We start from the raw sequence: 25,599 nt of genomic DNA on the forward strand, positions 1-25,599 counted from the left end.
CACATGGATTGAACAATCACATAAATAGGATAATCACATGGATTGGACAATCACATAAATAGGATAATCACACGGATTGGACAATCACATAAATAGGATAATCACATGGATTGGACATTCACATAAATAGGATAATCACATGGATTGGACAATAACATAAATAGGATAATCACATGGATTGGACAATCACATAAATAGGATAATCACATGGATTGGACAATAACATAAATAGGATAATCACATGGATTGGACAATCACATAAATAGGATAATCACATGGATTGGACAATCACATAAATAGGATAATCACATGGATTGGACAATCACATAAATAGGATAATCACACGGATTGGACAATCACATAAATAGGATAATAACATGGATTGGACAATAACATAAATAGGATAATCACATGGATTGGACAATCACATAAATAGGATAATCACATGGATTGGACAATAACATAAATAGGATAATCACATGGATTGGACAATCACATAAATAGGATAATCACATGGATTGAACAATCACATAAATAGGATAATCACATGGATTGGACAATCACATAAATAGGATAATCACACGGATTGGACAATCACATAAATAGGATAATAACATGGATTGGACATTCACATAAATAGGATAATCACATGGATTGGACAATAACATAAATAGGATAATCACATGGATTGGACAATCACATAAATAGGATAATCACATGGATTGGACAATAACATAAATAGGATAATCACATGGATTGGCATTCACATAAATAGGATAATCACATGGATTGGAGAATCACATAAATAGGATAATCACATGGATTGGCATTCACATAAATAGGATAATCACATGAATTGGACAATCACATAAATAGGATAATCACATGGATTGGACATTCACATAAATAGGATAATCACATGGATTGGAGAATCACATAAATAGGATAATCACATGGATTGGACAATCACATGAATAGGGCAATCGCATGGACTTGTCAATCGCATAAATAGGATAATCACACGGATTGGATAATCACATAAATAGGATAATCGCATGGATTGGACAATCACATAAATAGGACAATTACATGGATTGGAGAATCACATAAATAGGATAATCACACGGATTGGACAATCACATAAATAGGATAATCACATGGATTGGAGAATCACATAAATAGGATAATTACATGGATTGGACAATCAAATAAATAGGACAATCACATGGATTGGAGAATCACATAAATAGGATAATCACATGGATTGGACATTCACATAAATTGGATAATCACATGGATTGGACAATCACATAAATAGGATAATCACATGGATTGGAGAATCACATAAATAGGATAATCACATGGATTGGCATTCACATAAATAGGATAATCACATGGATTGGAGAATCACATAAATAGGATAATCACATGGATTGGACAATCACATAAATAGGGCAATCGCATGGACTTGACAATCGCATAAATAGGATAATCACATGGATTGGATAATCACATAAATAGGATAATCACATGGATTGGCATTCACATAAATAGGATAATCACATGGATTGGAGAATCACATAAATAGGATAATCACATGGATTGGAAAATCACATAAATAGGGCAATCGCATGGACTTGACAATCGCATAAATAGGATAATCACACGGATTGGATAATCACATAAATTGGATAATCACATGGATTGGACAATCACATAAATAGGACAATCACATGGATTGGACAATCACATAAATAGGATAATCACATGGATTGGAGAATCACATAAATAGGATAATCACACGGATTGGACAATCACATAAATAGGATAATCACATGGATTGGAGAATCACATAAATAGGATAATCACATGGATTGGACAATAACATAAATAGGATAATTACATGGATTGGACAATAACATAAATAGGATAATCACATGGATTGGACAATCACATAAATAGGATAATCACATGGATTGGACAATAACATAAATAGGATAATCACATGGATTGGACAACCACATAAATAGGATAATCACACGGATTGGACAATCACATAAATAGAATAATTACATGGATTGGACAATCGCATAAATAGGACAATCACATGGATTGGAGAATCACATAAATAGGATAATCACACGGATTGGAGAATCACATAAATAGGATAATCACATGGATTGGACAATCACATAAATAGGATAATTACATGGATTGGACAATCACATAAATAGGATAATTACATGGATTGGACAATAACATAAATAGGATAATCACATGGATTGGACATTCACATAAATAGGATAATCACATGGATTGGACAATCACATAAATAGGATAATCACATGGATTGGACAATCACATAAATAGGATAATCACATGGATTGGACAATAACATAAATAGGATAATCACATGGATTGGACAACCACATAAATAGGATAATCACATGGATTGGACAATCACATAAATAGAATAATCACATGGATTGGACAACCACATAAATAGGATAATCACATGGATTGGACATTCACATAAATAGGATAATCACACGAATTGGACATTCACATAAATAGGATAATCGCATGGATTGAATAATAACATAATAGGATAATCACAAACATAGGATAATCGCATGGATGAGACAACCGTAAATAGATTAATAAATAGATTAATAGAGCATGGATAGGAGATATCATGTGGATAGAATAATCACATAGAAAGGCTTTTTTTCACACAAAAATAAAAAATGTGGTCAAATTTCATTGAGAGATGGTTTAATGTATGTTTGTTTTTTCTGGTCTGGATTCAAGATGGGAACCCCATATAGTATAATATGGATTGAATAGTACAGTAAATTCTATATTAGAAACAGCATCCCTAATAGAAGCTGCACTCATTCATCATTTCTCATATGTGTGGATGCTCTATTAGAAGCGACATTCCCTCTTATGCATTGTACCATTTTAACAGATTTCACAGTAGTATTTCTGTATGTAAACTGAGTATGTTATACTCCTACCTGCTGGGATGGTTCATCCAATTCCATGGCATGATTGATAGCAGCCAACAAGGAATTCCTTGATTTTTTCTTTATCTTCTTCGTCTCTCCATTATTTTGCATAGTGATTGGAGTCAGCTGCACAGTGTCCTCATTAGACATATTATTGGTCAATACACTCTCACCAGCACTGGCATACATTGAAGCCATCTGCATCCTTCTAAGTCGAATTTTTCGAATCTGCGAGTTCGAGATATTTTTTTTAACATTATGAGAATCAAATATAATACCGACAAATGCAGGTCCCCAACCTTTAAAATATTACACATGATAATGGTGAGAACCGGTATATGTGATGATGATGATGATGATGATGATGATGATGATGATGATGATGATAATGATGATGATGATGATGATGAAGATTAGTTGCAATAATTTCTGTCCAATCAAAAAGTCATCTAAAGTTGTGAAACTACAACTTTCACATCATTGCCTAGTATAGATTTATCATATATTCAGCTCAAATGGCACATCTAAGGGTCCTGCGGTCATATCTATAACTACGCCAGTGGGGCAGTATGTGCTCAACTTCACAAGTCCTCCCTGCCAGACTATAGTCCCAATTGCCAGTTGTTGCTCCAAGCCTACTTTGTCAAAGAAATAGATTATTGTAGCATCCAAGAATTCCGGTTTGTAAACTGCAAATAAAGCTGCATGTTGTGGTCCCTTGATCAATTTTTCAGATCAACTCAAAACAATTTCATACATTTTTTGGTCAATCCCTGATTGCTGGCATTCCATTATTCCAAAATTTATATCTAGGGTAACACGTTTCAATGAGAAAATGACACAAAATGAAATCTGTTAACAAAATATCAAATTTTCAGATCAACTCAATACAATTGATGTATGGAAAATTTCATAAATTTTTTGGTCAATCCCTGGATTGCTGGCATTCCATTATTCTTAAATTTATATCTAGGGTAACACGTTTCAATGAGAAAATGACACAAAATGAAATCTGTTAACAAAATATCAAATTTCAATTTTGTATGTGTATTATGCCGAGGCTGTTTTGTACCACAGTGTGAAACTATGCAAGGTGTATGTTCCATGAGTGTCAGTAAAGAATGTTTTCATGTAGCATGTGTGATTTCAACTTTGTTAATTGAGATGATGAAATGATCAAAAGAATTTTGTAAACAGATGCTTCACAATAAGAAATGGAATTGCATAATTTGATCATTTGATGTTACTCGTACATGTATCACTTTTTATTTTTTGTTGCCTATATATTTATTGCTAACAACTGATGAAAACGTTCTTTTTTTAAAAGATACAATAAAATATTTCTGAGCCTATTACTTCATTCAAATATACTTTTATAAATTATAACTTGGTTTGCAGTGGAATATCTAAAGTGGGCCAATAAATCTGAGAATATTTTTTTATACCAAGGAAAAAGGACATCATCTATCATCATGTACCTTATTTGAATCATAGAGGGATATGCTTTCTATTTGTTTTTCTTTTATCTAATTCAGTTTTCACTCCTGCATATATTAATCAACCCTATCAATGATATCGACACCCGCACAATAATTAGTAGATTTCATACAACAGATTTACATTAAAAACTTTTGCCATATAATGGAGTATTAAAATGAACACAATTTCCTGAAATCTTTTGAGACTTTGCTCCCGGACTATCACAGACACCAGGTGTACAATGGGAGATATTAATAATAATTATGTTTATATTATTAATAATCATTAATGACAAGGATGATTATGATAGTGCTGATGATAAGGATTATGATAATAATAATGATAACAAGAAGATAAATTATTACTACATTTCAACCATGCATTTTGCATGCAGCTAAAATGTTACCTTATATGTGCCTGATATTATACAAAAGAGAAACACTGCAGTACTAATACAAATTCCAATGGTCCATCCCACAAAATATGGTGCACTCTGCCCAACCATTGACTGGGTTGGTTCTTGTACATCTACACCACTAATTGATATATAGTGTATCTAGTAAAGAAAAAATATACAACAAATTTACTTTCTGTCCCCAAGATCAAATTTTGTCACTTTGCCAAAAAATACTGTAAAATACTTTGCTTATTTTCACTATTTTCGCTGAAGGAATGATTCAGTGAAAATAAAATACCTTTTTTCCTTTATTTTACATTCAACGCATCAAAAAACAGTGAAAATAAAATTCATACAAAATACCCCAAAAGGCTATTCAGTGAGAATTAATTCCAAATAAAATAAAGTATTTTACAGTATTACTTTTCTTAATTTCTCCCAAGTTTGGGATCCAGCCTAACTTTCATAAAGACATACAGTGGCTGAAATTGTTCTCTGCTTCAACATCTACCAGTAATACTAACATGCATGTTAAGACTGTGGCTGAAATGTTTTCTTGGCATTCATGATTCGATTTTGTTTCATATTGAAATTGCCAGTCAACAAATGTTCGGTAATCATTGTTCATAAAATAGAAATGTATTTCTTACACTTTTTTCAAAGTTGCCAAAGTAGTGTAGATTACTCTCCATAGTGAATCCTGATTTGATTGTCAGTTTCTTGTTATATTTCATTTTAACAGCATAATAGAGATCGACGCTGACCTCCGACTTTCTCTTCATATTCACCATGTCCTTATCACAAAACTTATAATCGTTCAAGAGAACCACGCTGAATTTTGTCTGGATGGCTGATACCTGCTCAGCGATTTTCACCAGGTTTGAGATAAATTCTTGTCTACGTGGACAAAACTCTGACCAAGACAACATCATGGTAATTTTTATATAGATTTCTGGATAAGTTGGATAAGCCACTGAAGGAAATATTGAAGGCTTAATAGTTGCTTTGGATGAAATTGTTGTTGTTGGGTGCTTTATTTTGTCGGGTACTTTTGTTGCAATTGATTTACCCACTGGGAGATTAATGGTTGGAGAAGCTGAAGTGGGAGGTATAAAATGGCTCTTAGTTGCCATGGGCTGCGTTGCCATGGGCTGTGTTGCCATGGGTCGTAGACTGTATCCTTTACTTAGATACAACACTTTACTTTTTTTGTTGGAAACTTCTGAAGGATGAGGTGCTTGGTCAGTAACAGTGCGAGTTGATTGGTGGATTAATGTCACATGACTGGGGCGATTACTTCCTTTTGCAACATGGTCGAGTGATGACTGGCTTATTGGAGCATTGCTCTGCATTGTAGGAAATGGACTCAAAAGGTGACTTGAACGACCTATTTTCCCAGGTTTAGCAGAAGGGCGAGTCCCTGGTTTGACCTCATTATTCACTGTTGGAGATGCACTTGTTGTCATGGCAACTGCATTGGTCTCCATCTTGGTGAGATCAAACCTGGTAACCGTTTGCAATGGCAATGCTGGTGTTCTCTTGGCATTATCAGGATACAAGCTTGTTTGGTAAACAGTTTTCTCATCTCCATCTTTGTAATTTTTGTCATCCTCTGGCCAATTGGGAACAGTAGGAGTTGGAACAATTGTAATTGGCAAATATTTTGAGGCAACATTGCTTTCTACTGATTGTTTATGTGATTCTGTAGGTTGAGAGACTTTTTTGTTCATGTCAACTGATGATGAGAAAATCTGAGTCCTGGTAGTCCCAGTTGTTACAGTTTCATGTCTTTCTAGAACTGATCCCGGTTGCTGGGAAAAAAATTCAGCTTCCATCTCCTTGTCCTCTTTACCCTGAGGAGCAGACTGGTATTTATTATCAACAATTGGTGTGGGTAGAATTCCTTCACTCAGGGAGGACAAATGACTGGCTGCAGGACTTGTTGTCAGTTGCATCCTGGTGTTATCATTAAAGGCATTCACAGCAGGTGCAGACTCTTTATCAGGAGCACTACTTCTTGTAGGGTGAATTTCAGATAAACTTATTTTATTTTTTTTCAATTGAGTTGATGACAGCAATTGATGATGTTCATGCTGAGTAACTAGAGTGGATGGTTTGACTCCAGTGTAGTCAATGTTCAAGTCATTCCTTATTTCAGAATACAAAATACTACTTGCATGTTTATTGTTCACATGGGTTGTTGGATATATTTCCACAGATGCAGCTCCTTTTTTTGTCACTACTGAGTGATTTAAAATCGGAGTAGGTGTCATTCTCACATTTTCCTTGCCTCCATTCGAAACAGAATCTTTTTCGTTCATCTCATTTTGCTGCGTCGCCAACCTTGATGGGAGCACATTGTCTTTATCTTTCAGTGAGAATGCGACAGTTTGTCGGACAGAATCAATCATGGACGGGCTAGCTTTCAAATCAACTTGAGCCGAGTTGCTTTTCGTATTTTTGTCAAAATTCAAGATGGCCGATACATCCATGGTAGTTGGGCGAGGATTTTCAATAAATGTAACTTGTCTACTTGGTTTTATGTCCATACCCATGCTCAAAGCTGTTCCATGCCACTCTGGAACACCATTATTGTTCTTGTTTGCGTCATCTTTTCCATTAGCTAAACATAGGAAGAACAGAAATGTTGTTATTAAAGTGAAATCAGATACAACTTGTTTTTATAGCTTAGTTTATTTTCTGTATTTTGTGATATTCCATATTGTGCATTTTTGTAGTCTAATTTTACACTTTGTAGTTTTAACTCTATTAGGAGAGCACACTCACTTGTGTTTCGTAAATTATCTGGGTATTCACATTCTGTTGTACAGAGTAATAAGGCAGGGGGCAGTGGGGGAATTTGCGAATGGTGTAGATTGTTGAAAAATAAACGAGTGCCTTACAGTTGCACTCTGACATTATTCCTAAAGATTTATTGGAGTCGTGGGAGTGTTATGTGAAGTATTTAATAGTATGAATATTTGTGAATGACAGGAATTATTTGATAATTCTCTGAATTCACTCATGCTAGTAATTATTGCGTGCTGTAGTAATTTGGAACAGAAGCAATCGAAGCGTTGTACATTCAAATGATGGAACTATATTCAAAGGTGTTGGAATTTGAACACCCAATCAAATAGGAAATCAAATTAAGTAATGAAAATCATTTTTATTTAAATACATATTCCTACAATTTGCACAAATTCAGATAATGCAATGTTTCACGTAACAGATGTAGTTCCATGACCTCAATACAACATGGACATGATCTCATAGTGCAACTTTAATATTAAGTTAAATGTATAACATGATATATTATGATTTGGTAATTTTACAAAGCCGGATAATCTTTTTTCCTTAAAATAGTTCAAAAAACATGGAAAAGAAAACATAATATACATGGCAACAGAGGATAGGCCATGCACAAAATAAACCCCACATTAATTTTTTTGCATGTTTTCGAAAATTATGATCAAGACATAGTAGTCATAAGGCACCCTCCAAAATACAATGACAATTTTTGATTTTAATGAATTTTTAAACATTAAAATGTTGGCCAATCATCTTGAATCAAATCATGAAACGAATGGATGCAATATGTATCCAAAGTGTGTGTGAAGTTTGAATTTTATGGACCATGGCATGTCTGAGATGCATGTATGGGTGGACAGACAGACTGATGAAGGCATACATGCAAGCACAGAGGTCAATCCATTAAGTCTTCGCACTTCGCGTTTTCGCACTGCAAATTATTCACTGGGTTTTTTTTTTTGCTTATTCCACTGGCAGTTAAATAAATACCCTACAATAAAATACACTACATTAAAAATCAAATATTCAAATTTAATAATATACATTTTTTTTTTGAATTTGAAATCCAATCACAAATGGTAACTCTGCACAACAAATCCCCAGAAATTAAACTTCAACAATTCGACTTCTACAATATACAGAAAATCAATTCAAAAGACTAGCATATGAAAAGGAAAATGATCAAACGGACATGCAGGAACAACATTCACTGAGTACAGCAAGGGTGGTGTGGGCTGGCTAAGGTTACTGACATGGTATGTGTATCTGTTACTTTGGTAATTGTTATAATTGTCATTTCTTTTTCAGGTTTTGTATGTCCATTTTTTTATATATATGTTTAATAGTTATGCATCTGTCATCATAATTCTGTGGTAGTGCATATAGTAAATTGTATATGCATCCAACTTTAAAAGGAATACAAATATCGAATATGGAACAATTACACGGCATTTCCAAGATGGCAGACATTTTTTTTTAAATAATCCATAGCAAGAAATTTACAATAATGTTCATTTTAATAATAATTCTTTATTATAAAGCCTAATTCTTCTTTGGTTTGTAAATAATAAAGTTTTTTTTTAAAATTAATATAATATGATTAACTGTGTAGTTAATAGTGCTTGTTTTTTTAGTAAAAGAATTGTTTATGTAGCTCATGACATGTTTAGGCAGGGATGGCTCTGTCATTAAATCATTTTGAACTTGTCTGTGTAGTTTTGTGTTGAGAAGTTATTGTACATTCTGTTGAATTGTTCATAAAGTTCCTGTCTTTCATTTGTATATATTTGACAGAAAATTATAAAATGTATTTCATTTTCTTTTGTTTTACATATTTTACAAATTCATTCATCGGCTGGTGTTTTGGGGCAATGTATGTCTTCCAACGTCAATTTCTAGACTATGGCAGCTTAGTCTTAGTTTGACTAATGTTTTAACAACATGATGTAATTGATATTACTGTGTTGTGAGTTAAAACATATTGATTTATTCCATCATGTTTAATGTAAATTGTTTGTACAAGGTTATACAAGTTGATTACACAAAACTTGTTCATAAAGTTAGGGATTCCAACCGCCTACAAACATTCCAACCCATTCCAACCGCCTACACAGTTTGAACACTTGATATACTGCACAATACTGTAAAATAATTGATTTTCGCTGAAAAGACTTTTTTGGTGTCTTTAATATATGGAATTTATTTTCACTGATTTTTTACAAGTTGCATGTAAAATATAGGACAAAAGGGATATTCGCTGGATTTTATTTGCACTGAATCATTCTTTCAGCGAAAATAGCAAAAATGAATTCCAAGCGAAAATAAAGTATTTTACAGTAACACTGAAACCAAACAACTCATTTACAGCTGGTGTTAGTGGGGGGTTAAATATAAATATGACAACACAGAAACTGACTTACAGTTTTGCCACATTTTGTACACTAGTATTGAGGATGACATGTTTATTAATATATTATTGGTGTTTTTTTATAATTTTAAAAGACAGATAGATTTGTATATCAAAGTTTGTTGAAATTATGGTGTTTGTAAAGTGTGGCATACTCCATATAGAAATCAAACAAACTTTTAATTATAGACTGCTCCATCACCTGTAACCCTATAAATGCATTTAATTTTCTATTCAAATAAAATAGCACTGTTATTATTATACCTAAAGCAGTCGTATAGGAGAATAGTCGTTACTTAACACACTTCATAATTATGCTACTAAATGGGGCTTGCAAATCAACAATTCCAACAATTTTAAACTTAAGACCAAACTTTTTTTAAATGTTACAATTACCGATTTTACTATATGAATCTGAATTATGGGGTATATCTGTTAAGACAACAAAGTGGGATACCAATGTTACTGAAAAATTTCACCTATAATATTGTCAGCACATTTTAATATTTGTAGTAATACAATAGGCTTTAGGCTTGAAACTGGAAGACATTAATTTCAAAGATTCAAGCCGTCAAGTAAACATTAAAAACAATGGTCCAATTAATGTTAATGCAGTTAGAGAACTTGAACCACTGCTTTAAAGGCTTATGATGAGAAGACAAAATTAAAGACTTGCATAATATTGATGTTTTAACTGTTTCTCGTAATGTACTCTATCAGAAAACTAATAAACATTATACAATGTACTAACATGTGGATTAATAATATTAAGAGACCAGATGCCAAACTCAGATCTTACAGTCTACTTAAAAATAATATTAGTCCAGCTAAATACCTACAACTGTTAAATAATATACAAGATATTAAATTAATGTCTTTAAATTTTATATAAAACTTTATCATTATTATTATTATTATAGCACCAAAAACACCAGAATTTAGCATTTCATACAAGCAGCCTCTCGGCTGTACATATACCGGTACACCAAGTATCAAAGCAATCAGACTTGTAGTTTTCAAGAAGAAGTTGAGAAAGTAAAACGTTGATGCGGACACTGATGGTCAGTCACTAATATGATAAGCTTTGACAGCGGAGTATAAAAAAGCTATTTCGAACTTTGCTATACGTTGGTCAATACAGTTGCTGTATAGCCTTCATGTATAATTTGATAAATTTATATTACCACTGGTCTACTTATACATAATGCTTAGAGAAATTAACATACTTGGATTTTATTCAAACATAATGCTAGATTTTCTTGAATTTTATGCCAGATGGCTGTTTTCATGTTGTTGTTCACAAAACAAAACTACTTTTCTCACAAAAATAAGTCAAAGACACATGAAAATGATGATTTTTGAGCCACTCATCATTTCTTCCTTATGGTGGAAAAGTTTCATCATATCTCAAAATTTTGTTTGCTACTTATCATTGTCATGGAACAATAATCAGTAAAGTGGCTTTGTGGTTGACGATTTCGGACTAGTTGTCGAAAATAACATTTTTTCCCAAAAATGACAAAAATATTCACTAAAAATCCAAGTTTGCATATTTTGAGATGAATTTAACAAATTGACAGAAGACCACCCCACGTATCCTTGCTGTAAATATCAAAGCATTTGGACTTACGGTTTCGGACTAGTTGTCAAAAATAACATTTTTACCAAAAATTACAAAAATATTCACTAAAAATTCAAATTTACATATTTTGACACAAATTTAACAAATCTGACAGAGGACTACCCCACGTATCATTGCTGGAAATATAAAAGCATTTGGACTTACGGTTTCGGACTAGTTGTCGAAAATAACATTTTTTACCAAAAATTACAAAAATATTCACTAAAAATCCAAATTTGCATATTTTAACACAAATTTAACAAATCTGACAGAGGACCACTCCATGTATCATTGCTGGAAATATGAAAGCATTTAGACTTACGGTTTCGGAGTAGTTGTCAAAAATAACATTTTTCACCAAAAATGACAAAAATGTTCACTAAAAATCAAAATTTGCATATTTTGAAACAAATTTAACAAATCTGACAGAGGACCACCCCAAGTACCATTGCTGCAAATTTCAAAGCATTTGGACTTACGGTTTCAGTTGTTTAAAGAAAAACTTCACGCAGGACGCGGGACGCCGGAGAGACCCCCATACCAACAGCTCCGCTTGACCATCTGCGATGACAGCGGGGCTAAAAATGTGTATAATTTTTCTTTGCTTTAACAATTAAAAATGCAGAAAAACTAAAGCACTATGGATTTTTTATATCTTACATTGCATATATCAATTAGTTATTGACAAAATGCGAAAAAAATAACAAAATCTCACCCCTGTTTGTTTCCATGGGAACAATGCTGTTGTGATTCCATCACAATTTTTGATAGATAAAATTGACAAATCCTTGGAGGTCACTGACCTCTATTGTGTTATCTTGCTGTCTCATTAATAAGTGTTTAATGAGTGTTCAGAGAGGGGGGTGGGTTTACTATAGTTTTCATGTCATTGATGTTATGTAATGATTCACTAAGACAACTACCCATAATTAGTTCTGCTGAAATTATTTTGATTTTTTCAACATCAGTTACCACAATCCAATCGTTATATTCAAATCCTGTTATTTATTTATTGCTCAGAGACACAATTAATTTGTTATTCAGGGGTTTTTCTAGAAAAAAACTGCAAGAGGGCGGCGCCACCAGGTGGGGAGATAGGGTTCTCCCTACCAGGGAGTGGAGTTTAAAATGGAGCATTCTATGGCTTCCTTGGGGCCAAAATTACTATCAGACAGGTCACAGTTGAAGACTGTGGCCACATGGGATCCCTGGTCAATCAAAATGTTATGGTTGCCAGAGGATCTGCTCCCCAGGGTAAGGGGCGCATGACCATGGCATGAGGGTGCTGCGCCCCTGTCCCCCCCCCCTTTTTTTTATATCAGGCAGTGGATCCACCACATCAGATATGTACATCTGTTTTTAATGGGGTCAATACTCCCTTTCAGTGTTTACAAATGTTTAACTCCATCAAGAAAGTCACACAATATATAAACAGCCGTCTAGGACAGTACAAGATAATTATATACACTATAAACTCAAAAAAAATACATTTCACGTTTAATAATGTAAATGAGGAGACAGACCATTGTTGCATTCTGTACCAGGCTGCTTTATCTACAGGTCAAAGGTCAATGTAAACTGAGCTGGCTCCCAGTGAGAAGTTGGCAAAGATACAGTACATAACATATGTATGTAAGACATTCCTACTAGTAACACATGTCTCAATAGTCTACCATAAACATTTATTTTTCACAAATAAAAACCTAGGTTTAACCTATGACACAAAGAAGTTAGTATGTAAACTTCACTACGTGTAAAAAGTTTCTAGAAAAACATAGTTGTTTTGATGATAAAATACATTAAGGGATCTACCATGTGAAACCAGGGAGGGTAGCTTGGATATTACTTGAACAAAAAATTTGCAAGCTAAACCATTCATGATCACAAACGATGATCACAATTAACAATGATTAACAACGATTAACAATGCATGAATAGTTAAAAATAGAACTACTACTCTACTGTCAGGTGGTATTCCTATAACAATATGTATCAATAAAAACAAATGATTTTCCTCATGTTTTTTTCCCTAAATTACGCAGAAGTATTTTTTTTTATCACAGCGGTATGAATTTACAACAACCAAATTCAATTGAAAATTTGTTTTTTCAAAAGTTATTGCTAAGAAACGGTAATGATTCTATTCTAATGATTATTTAAAATTAATATACTAAACCAACAAAATTAAATTATTAAACAATTTCATTTATCTATATTTTTACAGGCAATGGTGGGTGTATATAGCAATTTAGGATATGAAAGTAGACAATATTAATTTTGTATACATCGCTTGAGTGATGCCCAATGAATACAAATATGGTAACAAAACAATAAACTAAAGCTATAATTCTAAACTACTCACAAAATGCTTTAGATGAAACTGTAATTATTTGAAAGAGCATATACGTATAAACCCTTCATATTCAGATCGCTGGCATGTAAACTTAATTGCATAAAATTAAATGCATAAATGCTAATTTAGAATGCGAGAAAGACTTTCCGATGTACCCCCACCTCAACCCCTAAACCTTTTATTTATTCTCCTACAATGTCACAGTTGGCGGGCGAGTACTTTTTCTATACTTATTATATTCTTAGTAATTTAGCCCAGTTTGTTTTTAATTGTTCTAGTTTCGACTCTGTTGTTTACGTTTCTAAAAATAGTAATGAGATGTACGTACTAATTTACTTAGTCCTCGGTGTAATCACGGTTCTTGTAACAGTGGTGTAATACTCCATCCTCTCTTCAAATGCACATTGTAAGAAGTGATCGAGAGTTATGAATAACATAATGAATTGCAAATTTACCTTTTACATAGTGTAAACAGTATGTCAGAAGACTGATCAATACCACGATGATTGCGAGTAAACTTGGTGGTTTTTCCATAATGGGATGAAGTCAAATCTCGGCCTCGGGTCAAATCAACCAAGATGACGGCGAAGATGAGAACAGGCAAATTGTGTTACCACCATCTTTATACACAACAACTACTGGTATTTGAACATTCCATTATACAGAGATATGTTTTGAATACATAACTGGTGAAGGTAGACTCCGGATTTGTTGCGTAAAAGTTGTAAAATATGATAACGAGTGTTGTTCCAATCATAAACACGTCTCATCAAGTTGATCAACTTTCACTTGTCCACACAAATACGATGACTTAGGGGAACTGCTTATAGGACGCCCTAGGTCGACACCAAACATACAGGATATCACGGATCCATTTCAACAAAATATGATCCACATTAAATAAATTAACGGAAGTCTTAAACTTCAAATTCGACCAATCTGTGTCATAGCTTTGATCGTTGGTTGATGGAATTGAGGCAGGCATGATACGTGAGTCAGACCGGGAGTAAAGTTGTCTAAATCACGGTTACTTCTTCTCGTAACCGTGTGTAAATGAGGAGGGGTCAAGGGGAATAGCTGGTGCAGATTACAGTAAATAATAAAGGCATTTATGTTTTACAGGAAATAAAATGAAAGTTACATTTACAGTAAAAAAATGATTTTTACACTTTACAGATAAAGCAAATTCGTTTTACATTATGATATTATATTTGATAATTTGTGTTTAGAATCAAAATTGGAAATTGCTTACGAATTACGACATTTACTGTGAAATGTGCTTTATACGCTTACAAAAAATAAGATCTTTGTACAAATTACGGATGAATAAAATTATTACATTTTACACCTTGCCCGTGTCTACGAGTTTACGTTTTTTTTATCTATTTTATTACATTATTAGAAAAACAAATTGATTACAGCTTACGAAAATATCCCTTATCGATCCTCTAAATGGGGTTTTCATTTCGGCATTTTGGGGCTGTGTGGAAAGAGCGTGGATGTGTTGACTCGGACGCTGGTGGCAGTATATCAAACAAATTGTGGATATCGATTGATTTTTATTTTGTTGTGTATTATTTGTGTTTGTCGGAGAAAAAGCACGAACCAAACAAAGTAACACTGTTGCCTAAACACTGACATATTTTAGCAATAAATCACATCCCTCTTTCAAGAGGGGACAGTCGTCGTGCCTGTGTCCGATATTGGTCTATATCACTTTATTATAATAATAAAGATAATTTATTGCATCCTTATGTGAGAGTGCTGTTTACCCTTCTTGAGTGTGTGAGGGCGCTGTTCATCCTTGAGTGTTATTTATATTTTCTTTAAATATTCATATTTCTACCTTTGAGATGTATTGTAAATTCTTTATTTTTATTATTAATTTCTGTAGAGGATATGTAATGTATTATTTCAATGTATTTTGTAATTTTGAGAAAACACTTCTTTTGCCGAGGTCATGTGACATGACAGACTCCATCTTGTAAACTTCTGTTTGCAAACACTTTTCGTTTGCTGTCTGCAATTTCACCCAGTTTCAATCTTTATCAGTCTCTAGAAGTTTGAAAACCATTTCATGATTTTCTGGTAAGTTTAATCTTTGTAATTGAGGTTACTGAAGTTGTTATTTAAAATATTTTCGAAACTTTTATATTTTGTGTTGAACTTTATGCATATCGTCTATGACAATGCATATCGTCTATGACATTTTTGAATTGTACTTCTGCTTTATATAAAATGTCACATCCCCTTCGGATATCATTGCTAAAGTTCTTGATATATATTCTATGCCCAATTTTCATGAGTTTATTGTCAGTCAAGCACATTTTTCTTTATAATCTTCTAAAATGTGTACAATTGCATGTATTTGACATATAGAGCTCGAGCTGTGTGAATGGCAACCTGAAGCTGAGGAGAGCACTGTATCTCACTCAATTTAAAGTTGTTCTAGTCAGGGTGAGCTATTTTGTATATTTCTATATAATGTATTTCTGAGATTTATTGCCGTTATATTTCTTAGATGAATATATTTTTATTTATCATGTTTGCCAGCAGCATAAACTTTCTGTTTTTCTGACAAATATGTATTTATATCTCCCTGATATCAAAATGTACATGTAGTCCCTGAGCTAGACAGCCTATCGAAATTTATTGCAATAACTAATTGTATAATATTGACACTTCATTGAGTCAAATGTACTTATTAATGTGTTTACATATTTTGTCTACACAGGTTTCTTTTTTTGTTTTGTTTTGTTTTTGTTTTATGTTATCTTAACCATAGTATGAACTTGGAATAAAAGAACGCAGTGAATGACATACATGCGTGTCTCTATGTGTGTCTATCTGCACGTTACATTTTGGCGTAGTCGGCAGGATCCAAGTGCGACTTCTACATGGTTTAAACCCTGACTTGAAGAGAGAATTAAGGCCAAGTTGAAAGTGTGTTTCCTGGGTGGTGTGCTACATTTCACCTGAACTGTGCTACTGTGTTCTCATAGAAGACACTGATGTTCAACCTGGGCTGATGACACATCATCAAGGATGAAAAGACAAGTTTGTGTGAACTCTTTCAAATAGACTCTTTTATTGAAGTTTGTTTGACAATAATTGTTTGAATGTTTATTTTGTACTTGTGTATTTCACAGAATTTTCACAGTGTTTGTTTTTAGTAGATCGCTGCAGTGTATGTTTTTACACGTGGTGCACTGTAAAATTTTACTTGAAGCTGTTATTGTGTGAATGTAGTAGTATAGGATCCCTTACTGTGTGATAATCTGTTATTAAGGTCACACTGTATGTATTTAGTACTTGAGTGTAGATTATTTTAGTTTAATGCTATTTGTGTACTGCTGGTTCACAATTTCTTTTTGCTGTATATCCTACTATCATGTCTGATACAGAGCAAGCTGCTACTGAGGCTGATGTCCAAGGGATGTTGCAGAGAATTAAAGCATTGGAGTTGGCTGTTTCACAAAAAGATGAGGAAGTGGCTGCAGCATGGGCAGATGCTGAAGCATCTAGTATGGAGGTAAAGCGTCTGATTGCTTTGGAACGAGAGACATCTAAGGTCAGTGCAGACTCTAGTACTGGTATGGGAAAGGTGGTGTACATGTCTCCGAGTAGGAAACTTGACAGGTTTCATGACAAGCCTGAAAAATCCAGTGATCTGTCAGTAGAGGACTGGATTGAAGATGCCCAAGCAGTTATATCCTCCAGAAGACTAGATGTGAGTGAACAGGCTGCATTTCTCATTGAACATCTTGTTGGTAAGGCCAGACGTGAGATACTTGGTCGTGGAGATGCCGTCAAAAGTGATCCAAGTAAGATATTTGCAATACTTATAAGAGTGTTTGGTGACGGTGATAGTTTACCCCAGCTACAGCAACAGTTCTTTGCGTATACACAGTCTGATGGAGAAGACATCATTGCATGTTCCTTGCAGTTAGTTTGTTTGTATGACAGAATCGTACAACTAGATTCGTCATTCAAACCAGGTAGAGAAAGTCAGTTAAAAAGTCGTTTAGCTGAAGCTGTTCGAGATGACAGTTTGCGAATGGAGTTACGAAGACTGAATGCAGATCAGCCAGAACTTAGTTTTTTCGATGCTCGTGACCAGGTTATCAAATTGATGGGTCAAAGGGGCAAACCTTTGAAAGCAAAACGTGAAGCTGCTGTTCGTGAGGTTATTAAGCGACCAATCTAAAAGTGATGGAGAAGTTGCAGCACTGGCTCAACAGGTGTCTATGCTTTCAAAACAAGTTGATACCCTCACATCAATGGTACAGAAATTTGTGAAACCTGAGAATCGTTCACCTGTGTCAACTGACAATAAACCTCGATGTTGGACATGTAACTCACCAGATCATCTAAACCGAGACTGCCCTAAGAGAAAGTCCAAACCAAAGCCTAAACCCCAAGATTTAAACTAAACCAGCCTGCTGCAGAGAGCCGTGTGGTAGGTGAGACTAGGATTGATGGAGGCTCATTTATACATAGCGTGGTGGGAGATTGTCCAGAAGCTGTTCTAAAGTTGGGAGGTACAGATGGTGTGTGTGTACTTGACACCGGTGCCCAGGTCTCAACAGTAACGGAGCAGTTTTTTAGAGAATATCTTGTTAAAGCAGAGTTAATAGATGTTGCATCATTTATTAAGTTAACTGGTTCTCAGGGCCTTGATATACCCTACCTTGGTTATGTGGAGCTGTCTATTACTATTTGTAATCATACATTTAATAATTTGGGTTTCTTAGTTGTGCGTGACCCAACCAATACTCCCGTTGAGTCACGAAAGAAAAGAGTACCTGGTGTTATAGGGTCCAATGTTTTTAGGGATATAAGAAATGAATTGGTAGGGCAGTATGGTGATAACTTTAGAGAGAAAATACAAACTGGGCTTAGTGTGAATGAGATTAACTTTCTTTATATACTAGAAGCTTACAAGCCAACGTTTGTAAACAATGAAGAAGTGTTTGCAGTTTCAGTGGAGAACAGACCTGTGAGAATTGCTGGGAAGAAACCTGTATTGATTCCTGCTCGTTCTATACGTGTAATTGATGGATCTCTCAGACCTGCCCCCATTGGACAGACATACAATGTGTTGTTGGAGCGAAATGAAGTTCATGTTGCAGAGTTGCAGAGTGGAGTGGCCATTGGTGCAACATATGTGACTGTGACTGATACTGGTAGGGTGCCTATGCAAATTGCAAATTTCAGTGATCGTGATGTTTATTTAACCCCTCGCACCCCAGTGGGAGTGGCTAAGTCTGTTTCTTTAGAGCCAACTATTAGGTTTCATGCTGTGAATGTAAATGAAGTACAAGTGACAGAAGCACCAGGCAGTGATGTCACAGCTCCTGAAGTACAAGACCTTATCTCAAGAATGAATGTTGGTGATGTTAGTCAAGTCCAGAAGAACAAGTTAAATATGCTGATTGATAAATATCAGAACACATTTAGTAAGGATGAGGATGATATTGGATTTTGTGATTTAGTACAGCATCGAATAATTACCACTGATGATAAGCCTGTTAAAGTACCACATCGTAGAGTCCCACCACATCACTGGGATGAGGTGAGGGAGTACTTACAGAAATCTTTAGAGAGAGGTGTTATTAGAGAGTCGTCTAGCCCTTATGCATCACCAATAGTTTTAGTAAAAAAGAAGGATGGTAAGCTGAGGTTATGCGTGGATTATCGCTCCTTGAATATGAAGACTCACAAAGATGCATATCCTTTACCTAGGATAGAGGAAGCTTTAGAAGTACTTGGAGGCGCCAAATATTTCTGTAGCCTGGATTTGGCACATGGTTTTAATCAACTTCCGGTTGCTGAGGAGGACATTGAGAAGACTGCATTCCGTACAGGTACAGGAGGTCTTTTTGAGTATACCAAAATGCCATTTGGTCTATGTAATGCTCCTGCCACCTTTATGAGGTTGATGGACAAAGTATTTGGTGATATCAATTTTCAGACTCTTCTTGTGTATCTTGATGACATTTTAGTTTTTGGTTCTACTTTTGAAGAAACTCTATCGAGACTCGATATAGTACTTTCTCGTTTGACTAAGCTCAATCTCAAGGTAAAGCCTGAAAAGTGTCATTTATTTCACACTAAAGTACGCTATCTGGGTCATGTGGTGTCTGGTAATGGTGTTTCCCCAGATCTGGAGAAAGTGCGTGCAGTTCAAGAGTGGCCTCGGCCAAAATCAGAACGTGAACTACGTGGGTTTCTTGGATTGTCTGGGTATTACAGGAGGTTTATTCCAGAATATGCTAAAGTGGCTGCCCCACTCCACAGCTTACTAAAGAAGCCTGATGATGTCAGAGGGAAGTCAAAGAAAGGGAGGAAGAAAAGAGTTACTACCAATAAAGGGTGGTCATGTGATGTCAATGAATGTTGGAACCAGTCTTGTGAAGAATCATTTATGGCACTGAAAAATGCACTGACATCCCCTCCAGTCTTGGGCTATCCTAATTTCAAACAGCCCTTTATCTTAGAAACTGATGCTAGTTTTTTAGGGTTGGGCGCTGTTTTGTCACAGAAACAAGGTGATAAAACTGTTGTACTTGGGTATTCTAGTAGAAGTTTAAAACCTAATGAACGCAATATGCAGAACTACTCCAGTATGAAATTAGAGTTGCTTGCATTAAAGTGGGCAATCACTGAAAAATACAGAGATCTTCTTATTGGAGCTGAATTTGTAGTCTATACTGATAACAATCCATTAAGCTATTTCCTGACAACAGCGAAACTAGGTGCCACCGAAACTAGATGGGCAGCTGACCTTGCACAGTTCAATTTCACAGTAAAATATAGGTCCGGCAAGAGCAATGGAAATGCAGATGCTCTTAGTAGAAAAACTAGTCATGGGGATGATTGTTTATCTGTTACATTGGAGGAAATCAGAAGTGAACATTTTGCTGAAAACGCTCTTGATACTCCTGTTTCCACTGTTCTTGAAGACTCCATTCGTGCATGTTCTGAAAGGATGTCTACTGAAGTGTTGCTTAGAGAAGTTCGCGTTAGAACTCAAAACACAGAGCCAAAGACAATTTCTACTTTGCCGTCTATCTCTAAGACCGACTTATCACGTATGCAGATGCTAGATGAAAATATCAGCAGACTTTGGTTCTACTGGAAAACTAGGCACCCTCCTACTAAGCGTCAGCTAATGAGGGAAACCAAACAAGCACGTAAGTTGCTCCGGTGTTGGAAACGGATCATGGAAGATGAAGGTGTGCTGTATCGAATTGTCCATGACACTGGTAGAGAAGTGAAACAACTAGTGCTCCCAGAACAGATCAAGAACCAAGTGTTGAATGCAGTGCATGATCAGGTTGGGCATCAGGCAGCTGAGAAGACAACAGCATTGGTGAGAGAAAGATGTTACTGGCCAGGAATGGTTGGAGAGATTGCCGAGTACTGTAATAGATGTCAACGTTGTACTTTGGCCAAAGCAGGGAAGAGGCTCCATCCCACCATGGGATCCCTGACTGCTTCAAAGCCATTGGAGATACTTGCTATGGACTACACTGTACTAGAACCCAGCTCGAATGGTGTTGAGAATGTTCTTGTGCTCACAGATGTGTTCACCAAGTTCACTCAAGCAATACCAACCAGAGATCAGAAAGCGACAACAGTAGCTCGTATCTTAGTTCGTGACTGATTTGTTCGATTTGGAGTACCTCGTAGAATTCATAGCGATCAAGGCCGTAATTTTGAAAGCAAAATTATTCGAGAACTTTGTAACATCTACAATATCACAAAGAGTCGCACAACTCCATACCATCCAGAGGGCAACGGACAGTGTGAGCGATTTAATCGCACTCTCCATGATCGTTTGCGCACACTCCCTCCGAAGAAGAAGTCAAAGTGGTCTGAGCACTTACCCGAGCTAGTGTATGCATACAACTGTACTCCACACTCATCTACTGGCTACTCTCCTCACTATTTGTTTTTTGGCAGAGAACCTGTACTTCCTGTCGATCATCTACTTGGCATTGATGTGTGCAAGGATGATTGCTCGGTAGATGGATGGATAGCCGATCATCACAGAAGATTAACAAATGCATTTGAAATGGCCTCACGGAAGACTGAGAAAGAAGCTCTAAGAAGAAGAGTCAGGAATGATAGTAAAGCTGACAAAACTGATTTGGAGCTTGGTGCTCGTGTGTTCTTAAAGAATAGAGTGATAGGGCGCAATAAGATCCAAGATAAATGGAATCCTGAACCATATATGGTCATTGAAAGACTTGACACTGGTGGAAATACTTATGTAGTGGAACCTGTCACTGGTGGGCTACCGCGCAAGACTGTACATCGAACTGAGCTGCTAGATTCCAGAAGTCTTGTCAAAGACATGGAAGTTGGCAGTACCACAGAAGAAGATGTTAAGTCTGAAAAAATATCTGACAGTGACTCTGAAGATGAAGAGTGTGACTTTCGTATTGATAGTGAGACCAGGTGTGAATTGCGTACTATTCCTCCTTCTGCTGAAGTTAATGTGGATAACAATGAAAGGTCTAATCCAAGCATACCTACAAAGCCTCTGATACCTCCTGATAAAGTGGTGAACAACCAAGTATTTGCCTTAAAACAGAAACCATTGCTAATAAAACTCCTCATGATAGATCAGCGGAAAAGTTGACTAGTTCAGAAAACGTAATAAGTGAACCTCGAAGATCAACTCGTGTTACAGCTGGACAACATTCCAACCCACATAATTTACCAAAATCAGTCATCGAAGAAACTTCTGTGTGTATAAAATATGATCCTAAAATGTTAGCAAATATGGTTCAAAGCCATGCTAATTTGGCCCAGTCCAATATGCTGATGATGCAGATGTTATCTGGGATAAACCATGTTTAACTTTCACAGTAATGTAACGCAAATGTAATTTGTATTGGGTTATTTGCTATTTGAACTTTGTACTTTGTAATTTCTTCTTTGTGTTCAATGAACACGTTTAAGTGTTAATATGATAATGACCCTTTCACAACAGCGTAACGCAACCTGCATTTGGAGCCACTGTATTTGTTCTATTTGATGCGCGTCGTATTCTTAGCGCGTCTTTGTGGTTCCAGTTCATGTTGGTTTAGTTGTTAACTGGTCATGATGTCATCATGAATCTTTTTGATTATTACAAAACTTCTGTTCTGTAATTTCTATTCATTGTTTGGTTGTTGAGGGCACCAACCTTCAAGCAGGGAAGTGTGTGAGAGTGCTGTTTACCCTTCTTGAGTGTGTGAGGGCGCTGTTCATCCTTGAGTGTTATTTATATTTTCTTTAAATATTCATATTTCTACCTTTGAGATGTATTGTAAATTCTTTATTTTTATTATTAATTTCTGTAGAGGATATGTAATGTATTATTTCAATGTATTTTGTAATTTTGAGAAAACACTTCTTTTGCCGAGGTCATGTGACATGACAGACTCCATCTTGTAAACTTCTGTTTGCAAACACTTTTCGTTTGCTGTCTGCAATTTCACCCAGTTTCAATCTTTATCAGTCTCTAGAAGTTTGAAAACCATTTCATGATTTTCTGGTAAGTTTAATCTTTGTAATTGAGGTTACTGAAGTTGTTATTTAAAATATTTTCGAAACTTTTATATTTTGTGTTGAACTTTATGCATATCGTCTATGACAATGCATATCGTCTATGACATTTTTGAATTGTACTTCTGCTTTATATAAAATGTCACATCCCCTTCGGATATCATTGCTAAAGTTCTTGATATATATTCTATGCCCAATTTTCATGAGTTTATTGTCAGTCAAGCACATTTTTCTTTATAATCTTCTAAAATGTGTACAATTGCATGTATTTGACATATAGAGCTCGAGCTGTGTGAATGGCAACCTGAAGCTGAGGAGAGCACTGTATCTCACTCAATTTAAAGTTGTTCTAGTCAGGGTGAGCTATTTTGTATATTTCTATATAATGTATTTCTGAGATTTATTGCCGTTATATTTCTTAGATGAATATATTTTTATTTATCATGTTTGCCAGCAGCATAAACTTTCTGTTTTTCTGACAAATATGTATTTATATCTCCCTGATATCAAAATGTACATGTAGTCCCTGAGCTAGACAGCCTATCGAAATTTATTGCAATAACTAATTGTATAATATTGACACTTCATTGAGTCAAATGTACTTATTAATGTGTTTACATATTTTGTCTACACAGGTTTCTTTTTTTGTTTTGTTTTGTTTTTGTTTTATGTTATCTTAACCATAGTATGAACTTGGAATAAAAGAACGCAGTGAATGACATACATGCGTGTCTCTATGTGTGTCTATCTGCACGTTACACTTAGAAATACAGTGTTTCCATCAGTTTATAGCAACAAAAGTAAGATATTAAAAAACAAAATAACAAAATAACTATAGCAAATAATAAATGATAGATTTTAGTGTTTTTGTTAAGTATCTTTCTCATTTCTCATTAAGAACGAGCTGTGTATAAATTCTCCAACAAGTTTGATTACATTTGTGTTAGAATTTTTCATTAAGTATGTAAATTTCTGTTGGTCAGTTTTTGTTTCATCAGGAAACTGTATATTTGAGAATATATCCATTCGCAGTGTGTGATATTTTGGGCATTTGATGAGGAGATGCATTTCATCTTCTATGTCTGCTAAAGTACATTGTTTACAAATCCTGTTTTCCAAAGAAATTTTAGGTTGGGTATGTCTACCCTTTTCTATTGCTAGGCTGTGATTACTTGTTCGGAATCTAGAGACAGAAATTCTATGTTTTAGATTCAGTATAATTAAGTAACTTTCAAAGTTGTAGTTTGTTTTGAATTGAGTATATGTTCTCAACTTAGGTTTATCCATAATTGTCTCCTTCCAGAATTCAATATATTTTTGTTTAATATTGTTTCCTATTCTCTTTATATTTTGTTTTGTTGCATTCAATTTGTCATTGATATTCTTTATATCTAATGTGTTATCTTCCTTATTTAACTCTTTGTAAATTGACATAATCCATGGGAGTTTGCAGTTTATCTGTTCATGGTATGCCTGTTTTGTTAAATTACATTCTGGAAGTTCTTTGATCCGTGCCAAATACTTTATAAGATTTATTTTGATGTCTACTAGTAATGGTAGTTCACCTATTTCTGCTCTACAAGCTAGATTTGATGAAAATTTATTCAATCCAAGCATTCTTTTACTAAATTTCAGATGGGTTTTCTCGATTGGTGTAATGTCCCATTTATTATTTTCTTGAATTTCGAAGCCCCATACATCTGATCCATATAATAGTATTGGTCTTATACATGTTTTGAATAGGTGTAACATTGTTTTGCAGTCAGTTTCTTTTGGCACAGAAGTCATCATTGCATATAAAGCTCTTGTGGCTTTGTCTGCCAAATTATGTTCATGTATGAATTCAATACGAGACGCGACGCGTTCAATACAGACCCATTTCGGCTAAAATATACATGTATCCTCGGGGGGGCGGACATCCGGGCATTTTCACCGCCTGGCAACCCTCAAGGTGAAAAC

The 25,599-nt window shown here is 34.9% G+C and overlaps 1 protein-coding gene and 1 pseudogene across 1 annotated transcript in view; one reads left to right on the forward strand and one right to left on the reverse strand.

Moving 5' to 3' along the window:
* Positions 1–14,870, reverse strand: part of LOC100369011 (uncharacterized) — a 38,973-nt gene extending 24,103 nt beyond the window's left edge. Inside the window, exons 1-4 of the mRNA XM_006811160.3 lie at positions 14,535–14,870; positions 5,538–7,510; positions 4,897–5,046; positions 3,021–3,239 (exon numbers count right to left, since the gene is read on the reverse strand). Of these exons, the coding sequence (XP_006811223.1) occupies positions 3,021–3,239; positions 4,897–5,046; positions 5,538–7,510; positions 14,535–14,613 (2,421 nt within the window). The 5' untranslated portion in view covers positions 14,614–14,870. The remainder of the gene's footprint in view (positions 1–3,020; positions 3,240–4,896; positions 5,047–5,537; positions 7,511–14,534) is intronic.
* Positions 14,871–17,470: 2,600 nt separating this feature from the next.
* On the forward strand, positions 17,471–18,649 carry LOC146735037 (uncharacterized; annotated as a pseudogene).
* Positions 18,650–25,599: the final 6,950 nt, after the last annotated feature.

Source organism: Saccoglossus kowalevskii, chromosome 13 (genome assembly GCF_978046115.1).
Source record: "Saccoglossus kowalevskii chromosome 13, keSacKowa6.1, whole genome shotgun sequence".
Classification (NCBI taxonomy): domain Eukaryota; kingdom Metazoa; phylum Hemichordata; class Enteropneusta; family Harrimaniidae; genus Saccoglossus; species Saccoglossus kowalevskii.